This window comes from Nylanderia fulva, unplaced genomic scaffold (genome assembly GCF_048542155.1).
Source record: "Nylanderia fulva isolate GAGA-0341 unplaced genomic scaffold, ASM4854215v1 Scaffold363, whole genome shotgun sequence".
Classification (NCBI taxonomy): domain Eukaryota; kingdom Metazoa; phylum Arthropoda; class Insecta; order Hymenoptera; family Formicidae; genus Nylanderia; species Nylanderia fulva.
Genome location: NW_028190437.1, coordinates 33,528 through 42,150, shown reverse-complemented (window position 1 = coordinate 42,150; position 8,623 = coordinate 33,528). Strand labels below are relative to the sequence as shown.

The window sequence follows — 8,623 nt, the reverse complement described above, 5'->3', positions numbered from 1 at the left end:
ACTTTTGAACGATTAATGGAAAAAGTGTTACACGGGCTTCTATCAAAAATATGTTTAGTATATTTAGATAATGTGATAATTTTTGGGAAAACTTTTGATGAAATGATAAAGAATTTGAATATAGTATTTTCACGATAAAAGAAGCCAATTTAAAATTAAATCCAAAGAAATGTATTTTTTTTTTCAAAAAAATGTTAAATGTTTAAGACATATAATTTCTGAACAGGGCGTTACTACAGACCTCCAAAAGATTATTGCTGTGAGACATTGGCCGATTCCCCATACAAAAAAACAATTGCGAAGTTTTCTCGGTTTTTGCTCGTACTATAGGAAGTTTGTAGAAGGATTTTCTTCTCTTGCAAAACCTCTTTACATGAGAGAGAGAGAGAGAGAGAGAGAGAGAGGGGGGGGGGATTAATGCTAGTTATTAGATATGTGATAAAATAAAAAGAGTATATTCACGTCAATGGTGTGCAGAAAACAATGTGTGGTATAATATAATTATCGAGCTCGAAGGAGGACGCTGGTTTTCCGACCTATCAGTATCGATACGCTCTTTCTCTCATTATCAGTTCGGGATCGTGAACACAATACTCTAACCCAGCGATTACAATGTTCTATGTTCTTTGACAAAAGACTCGATATAACAACGAATTCACGATCTTACAGCGATCTCACAACGAATTCACGATTTTACAGCAACTGTCGACTCGTTTCGGTGCCCCTCGGAGAGGCGAAAAGATACACAATTAATTAATTACACGGATATCGACGCGAGTCCCGTGCGGATCACTCTAGATTCTTGGTAACTTTAGACAATTAAGGTGCAACGAGCTCATACGCTCGACATCGCGAGAAATCTCTATCGACACATGGGTCTCAGCCGATTTTGCGCTTACCGGTTGAGGAGGTGGCCTTACAATTCTGACGTCGCCGCAGGATGTGGGTCGCTGGTCCTTGATCCATTCGGGACACCGGCTTGTCGAACAGTGATTCTAATTCGGACCGGCGGAACGTCGGTGGTTTACGTCGGGGGAGGGGAAGATAGTGCGCGCCATCCTGGCCCGGTTGCCACGCTTTGCGGCGGCGTTGCGCCCCGCGTCAGACCCGTGATCGATCCTTGAATCGATTTCTATTTCTGTGGCTGGTCGCGAGTCTCATGCCGCCAACTTTCGAATCTTCGCTCTCAGGAGTCGCCATGTAGCAGCTCCGTTCTCGGCGGCTCCGTTTGCATCTCGTACGGCCGCCGGATGATGCTCGTTTTGCCTTGCCTTGCCGTGGGGATCGCCCCGGGGTGATCTGTCCCGGACGACCACCAGGTCCTCTCGAAATGCGACGACGGGTCCCTCAGGGGTAGTAATCATAGGGTGGAGGGATGCAGGCGCTTTTTCTTCCCTCATTCGGACTGCTGATGATTGACTCCCCGAGGCTGTAAAGATCGTTCCGGCAGTATTTTACCCTTACGCGACTCGGTACCTTGTATAACTTTATTATTTCGGTTACTCACCGGGCCGGGCGCACAACCTCCGTTCCTTACGCACCATGGTCTTCCTTCCTTAGTTCTTTGGGGTCCTCTTCTCTCTAAAACAATCTAGTTCTCCTGGCCCACCAACTCGACTCTTGTTACCGAGTAGGGACGAGCCGGCGAAGAATTCGCCGCTCGCTCGCAAAATACAAAATTTTGGAGCGCTCTCCGACTTTTCTCGGCCGGGCGCATTCGCTTTTGTGACGGACACAAAAGGCCACGTCACAAATTATTGCTTTATTTTATTTTAAAATGTTTATAATATATATAATAACAAAATAAATTCATTAAAATATATATTTTGTAACCGTTAATTATTCCTATACAGTCAGATAGATCATGATCCGAGAAATAGGGCCGATGTAATTGGCCGACGGCACACCTTCGGCGCGGAAAACAGGAAATTCGCGAAGACACCATAAAATTGTGTTTGCTTGGCGCCAGGCGCGAGATTTGCGTCACTCTGAAAACTCACAAATTGGCAGAGAACCTTCACAAATCGTAAATCATCCCGCAAATTTCCGTGATGGCAATACTCGACTCGCTCAGAGTGTCAGGGGGTAGAGGGGGGGAGTTTGAACGGGAGAGAGAACGGAGTTCGAGAGTGACTATTTAGAATACTCCAATGTAATAATAATGAAATATATTTTAACAATACGGTGAACGAAGAGTAGACAAAAAAAATATAAAAGTGTGAGTAATATGGTGTACAAAAGAAAGATTTTAATATAATATCATGTCGATACGCTAATTGAAATCCGCGCACTCATTCGTGGCGGGCGGAGAGTGTTATACGACGTCGGAACGCATAGAAATCGAAATCGGATATTACATTCGTCAAGATAATGTACGGCGAAAGTACGGTCGAAACGCGGCGCGTTGTTATGGTCTCGTGACTTTGTGATGACCCGACGCGGAGATATCACGTTACACGCGTAAATAGCTCTTAATCAATGAACCATTGTATTGTATTCAGTATAATTTTAGATTAGGTTAAGTATTATGTAGATATAATTATTTTAGGTTAAGTTAGGTATTATTTAGATATTGTCATTCTGTGACAAACAGACAGTATTTCGACTTAAAATATATTGATGCAAAAATGGCGGATTTTTGCTATGGATATAATAATTCGAGTTAGCTTAATTGGATTGCACAGAAGAGTTTTCAAATCCATATATTTTACATTTTAGGAAAATATAAATTTGGCATTATTGCATTAATTTATACAGTCGAACCTCAATATAGTATGTCATCATATATCTAACATATATCTAAATTACATTTATTGAAAAAATAGTCTTTATATGTATAGGAAAATTATTAAATCGTACGCGATAAAATGAATATATATTCTTATGACTTTCAAATAGTTCCAATGTTCGTGATAATAAACCGTTCATCGAATAAGGTTTGCCAATTGGAAAAGCATATCTCACAATACATATAATTATAAGATATAATATAGCATACAGCCAGAATAGAACAGTCAGAGGAGAAATCACTTTTTTCATTACAATTCAGTGATGCACAATATATACATACATATTTTTCTTATACATATAAAGACTATTTTAACACCATAGAATATTTATATAAATACAAATATACAAGATAATTTTTTAACGTAATGTATGGGCTTGTACATAATGTTAAAAATTATCTATCTCTGCTTGTTCCATTTCTGCAACTCGACATCTTTTAAAGATATATATTGAAGTTAGTGTTATCTCAGCTAATGCAAGCCATTTGTCATATAAAAACGACTTTTTTAGTGCTGCATATGCTGCATTTCTTTGTTTCATCAAATATTCATGGAACTTTAATATCATTCATTAAGGGGAGATTATCTTTTTATGTCTTTTATGTACAGACTGCGTTTCTTGCACAGTTTTATTGACACTTGTGCCAATATCTACAATGAGTAGTTTTATGAAATCTTTGACTAATTTCTTCTTATCCTCATCTCCTTTTTTGATACATTCTACAATTAACATATTTCCAACATATTTTAGAAGAGTTGACAAAGTAGATGTTACAACGGGAGCTTTATAGAGTTGTGTGTTATTATCATAACCTGCAATTATGTTTATTGCAGAGATGCAGTCATCGTATAATCGAGGATGGTACAGCGATTGGAAGTCTTGTATATTTGTATTTATATCCTTTAACGCCAAGAGAAACCGTCCAAGAAGGCGTAACTTAGCACAAAACATGTCGTGCTGATGTTGCACTTTATATTTTACGCACATTTTATTTGCATATGTTATCAATAACTCATCGTATCTCAAAATCCGTGTTACTTCATCTTCCCTCATAACCGGAAAAACAGTTTTCCTTAAAGTTTTGCTGGCTATTGGATGAAGTCTTCTAATAATTTGTTTACCCATTACCATAATATTCTTATTTTTATTAAATTTACTGTTAAAACAAACTCTAGAGTGATGTCGTATTGTGCTTTTGGCAAAAAATCCTTTACATTTGGCACAGGCTGTAAAGTTAGTTGCAGATTTATGATATTTTTTATTTGGACGTCTACTAACAAGTAATTGTCCACTATTAAGTTCGGCTTTTGTGTTAAATTTGAAGTTTCCATTTTTCTGAATAGCGTCTATTTGCAATCTTTCTGGATGTTTCTTAGGTAATATGGCAAACTTTTTTACTTGTGGTTCATTACGATGAACTGTTACCAAATGACGTGCAAGTTGAGTTTGCAACTTCTTGCAGAAAACACAATAGTTTCGTTTTGATTTCATTTTAGATGTTTCCACATACGTAAGCTCATCGTTGCATATTACTGAGCCAACAGTATTTGAAGTATCCAAACTTGAAGTGGAAGACGCAGTCTTGTTTATTGTACTTTCCACGCGATCTTGTGTAGATTCATTATCTTGTGAAAAAGAACTTTGTTCAGATGGTATGTATTCTGAATCCTCATCCGTATCATTACCTTGTATAAAATATTAATAAATACATTATATACAAAACATTATATACATTATATACATATGTAAAAAAAGGACACAGCTTTCACATGAATAAAAGTATGTATAAGCACAACATGTATTGAAATATGCATAACACAATATTAATTATTTTAATAAATGTATAAATATGTAAAATATATACAACAAAGCAAGAAAAATGTATCATAAGAATAAAATTTATTTTTTTTAAGGTTATAGATATTGAACTGACGACACTGGCTACAATTAAAGTTGTTAATATATATTTATTTTAACGTTTCGACCATACGGGCTGTGGTCCTTTTCAAAAATACAGTGGAAACATCAATGACTTACAGCATATCGTCTTTAAGATGTAAGAATAAACTTATCCTAAAAAAATCATAAAAATGAAAAGGTCAGGCCATGTTCAAAAGAAGATACTCAAAAATTTAAACGATCTAATAATAAATTATCACGAAAAGTAACTGATATGTTATTCAAGGTGCCAGTTCAAAGTGAACATACGTAAAGTGTCATATATTATCTAAATTTAGTAATAATATATTACCATGAAAAGTAACTGTGATATTTTATTCAAGGTGCAAGTTCACATTGAATATACATACATATAAGTAAAACTGATTACAATTTGATTCTAGAAAATAAGTGCGATATGTTATTCTTAGTGCACAAAATATAATAGTCGTTTATAGAGATTTGATTTGAAATTCATACTAGCTCGTACAATGAAAAATAATTGCTCGTAATGCCAGAGTACCAATTTGTTAATGACTCAGAAAAATAACATGGCGGCCTGCTCTCAAAAAACTTTCGATGGGTAGAATAAATAATTGAAATAAGAGTTGTGAAAATTGTATAAATTAAAAACCTCCAATCTTTCTTTAGTAAAATTTCGAATTTTCGTATCAACTTCCGATTTGTGTTATATCGTATTTTCAGGGAGTAAGTTATTGATCAGAAAACTTTGCCTTGTTGCTCGAAACGGGTGTATATTAAGTAAAATTTATAAATGTACAGTTCTCAGGTCAACTACAATAAAGCTATACGCTTAAAAAGTTTACTGATTATTTGTCGTAATATACAATAAAAAATTACATATTAATTATTCAAGATACAAGTGAGAAATAAATATCATTATAATATACAACAAAAATTAATCAATTTGACTCTGAAAAGTAAGTGACATGGTTCTCAAAGTGCAAGGTTTCATTTGACTTACAATTTTCTTCAGAAACACAGAAGAAAAAGGTATTTGTATATAAACGGAAAGCGGACGACGATCGGTAAACGGAATGTATTGGAGATAATCGACTTATCTGTATCTTGCAAGCAGATCGGCCGTGTCGATGTAGACATCCTCAGCTCTCAGAACTCTTCCAGAGTGAAGTACGGCAAGGTCGTTTGCTGCTCCGTGGTCGTCCTTTGAAGCAGTTTGACATGAAGGCCGCGGCAGGCGGCCCAGTGCTCCTCCAACTTGGCAAGCCTACTTCGCGTCTTGGCGAGTGTCACGTTGGATTTGGCCAGCTTCTTGAAGTTGACGAGATCTCGTTTGATCTCGTCAATACAAGCTCCCTGCTCGATGAGCAGGTCACTCACGACAGTCGACATGATTATCGATGCCGGATTGTTGAATCGTTTATCTTCGCTACTGAAGCGAAATCTTCAAGCGCGCGCGCGGACTTGAAGCGCCCGCTGAATTGACGCGCGAGAGAGAGAGAGAGAGAGAGTCCGAGCGCGAGCTAGCGCACCGTCTCGTTAAGCCGTTATCGGCTGTCTTTCTCACACGAAGCGATTGCGTGGCGCGTGATAGCGGCGTCGAAATTGCAAATCGCGTGGTTTTTTAAATCTTAGAAACGTCGAAAATCACCGGGATGATCGAGAGAGTCAAGAGATATGCACGACGCGGACGCGTGATAGCGGCGTCGAAATAGCGAGTCGCGCACCTTTTTAAATGTTTAGAAACGTCGAAAATCAACAAGATAATCGAGAGAGGCACAGAGTGATGCACGACGGCGGACGCGTGATAACGGCGTCGAAATAGCGAGTCGCGCACCTTTTAAAATGTTTAGAAACGTCGAAAATCACCAAGATGATCGAGAGAGTCACAGAGAGGAGAGATGCACGACGCGTACGCGTGATAGCGGCGTTCGCGGTCGTTTACACTTCGGTCTGCGAGAGTCAAAAGTCAGTGAGAAAAATGCACTGGTTAAGATTCACCGGTGCGGTGCGCGTGATAGCGGCGCACGTTCACTGAGAGTCACTGTTAATCAGTACGAGTCACGATTAATCATTGAGAGTCACTGCGAATACCGTAACGCAAAGCGCGTGCTTGCGGCGCTTGCGGATAACTCGCGTATGTTCACCGCACTCAATTAAAAATCACTGGCGCGTGATAGCGGCGCCGGAGTTGAGAGTCACTGAGCGCGAGTAGCGGAGTACACGTGCAGTCACTAATCTCGAACGGCGTTTAACTGCCGTCCGAATGCAAGATTGCAAAGCGCGTGATAGCGGCGCTTGCACTGCAAGTGACACTTCAACGTCGAAATTCTGTCTACTCAAATGCAGAATTCGATGTACACCGGGTACGTGAGGGCGCGTGACCGTCCGTCACGTGGCCGGAGCGCCGCGGCTTAGGCCGGAGCGACGGCAGGCGCGCGGCCGAGAGAGCCGCAGCTAGAGAGAGAGAGAGCGAGCGAGAGAGCTTCGGAGCGCGCGGCGTGATACCGTCTCTCTCGCTCTTCACGTCTTGGAGAGAGCGCGAGAGAGAGAGAGAGATAGACTGTTTCGGAGCGCGCGCGACGGCTTGTTGTCTTGTAGCGCGGTCTCACTCCCGCACACGGAGTTTTTCTACTCTAAACGAGAACGCGTAATTAGCGTATTTCTCTTGCCGCGGATCACTGCGTTTTTAAATTTACTGCCCCGATATAGGCACACGAGGCAGAAATTGTCAATTGTTTGAATAAGGTACGAAACGAAGGAGCCCGTTCTTTTCGCGATTTCACTATCACTCGATCGGTTTTTAATATCCGGCTTGAAGGACCATTTCTATATGTATAAGATTTAACGTTGTAGGATGCCGGGTTAACGTGATCAAATAATTGTACGCGTTTTGAAACGGTTTAATTTAGTTTATTCACTTTCTACAAGTTCGTCGCGTACCTAGACTTATGTTTATCGGCGCTCGCTCTCTCGAGGACTGACTCGAGGGCTGCGCGAATTTCGGAGCTCGCGTAGGGCGGCAGCCGATCGGGGTCCTCGATTGGACCATCGGAAGGTCAGGCGATGTACACACGCCAATTAGCGGCGAGTGTACACGTTGGTTTCACGTGTTTCCTTGGCGTAAACACTAAGGAATTTAACAAAAAACATTCTAGAAAATTTGATCGTCCTCGAGGATTCGATCCGAAGAACGAATCTTCAACAAATATGTATGTGTATATATTATATATATATATATATATATATATATATATAAGAATAAAGGGGGTATCATTAGAATATCGCAAAAAATTTTTATATATAGATGGAGAAAATCTTGCAAATTTTAAAATCATCTTTATTTTTCGAATGGAATGATACAAAGTTTCACTGTGAATATCACGTTGCAGGACATCCTGCGTATATATACACATACATACATACTGTTATAGTCCGAATGACTATAACTATATTATATTATATTATATTAATATAGTTTTAATAATAAATTAGTAAGTCAGCTATTATACAATCATTTGAGAAACGTTCTCACGCTCTCGCGAAGCGCTTATCGCGAAAAGACGCAAACGCGATGAAATATAAGCGTTACGCCGAAACCCGCGGATCGCAAGCGAAGTATCAACCTGCTTCGCTTGCACCTAGATAAAAGCGTGTGAATAAAAATTAGCCAATGAAAGAGCTTCTCTACATCTTCCCCCGAAAGATGTAGAAAAGGGCAGGAGACCACCGCGAACGGAAAGCGAGGCGACGAAGTCAGTCGCTAACGAAAATCCAAAAGGTCGAGTCGCTAACTAGAACCTAACTAGGAGTCGAAGACAAGCCGCAGAATATAACTATCACCTGTAATCCGATTATCGAGAGCGAGCACACCTAACTAATCACCCAGGTGGGATTATACATAATTAATCCA

At 39.5% G+C, this 8,623-nt stretch overlaps 1 protein-coding gene across 1 annotated transcript; it reads right to left on the bottom strand.

The window, feature by feature from the left end:
- Nucleotides 1-3,177: 3,177 nt before the first annotated feature.
- On the bottom strand, nucleotides 3,178-5,850 carry LOC146722141 (uncharacterized). Its single transcript, XM_085485384.1, is given in 2 exon segments — nucleotides 3,178-4,475; nucleotides 5,784-5,850. Coding segments are annotated over 2 exon segments (1,365 nt in total).
- Nucleotides 5,851-8,623: the final 2,773 nt, after the last annotated feature.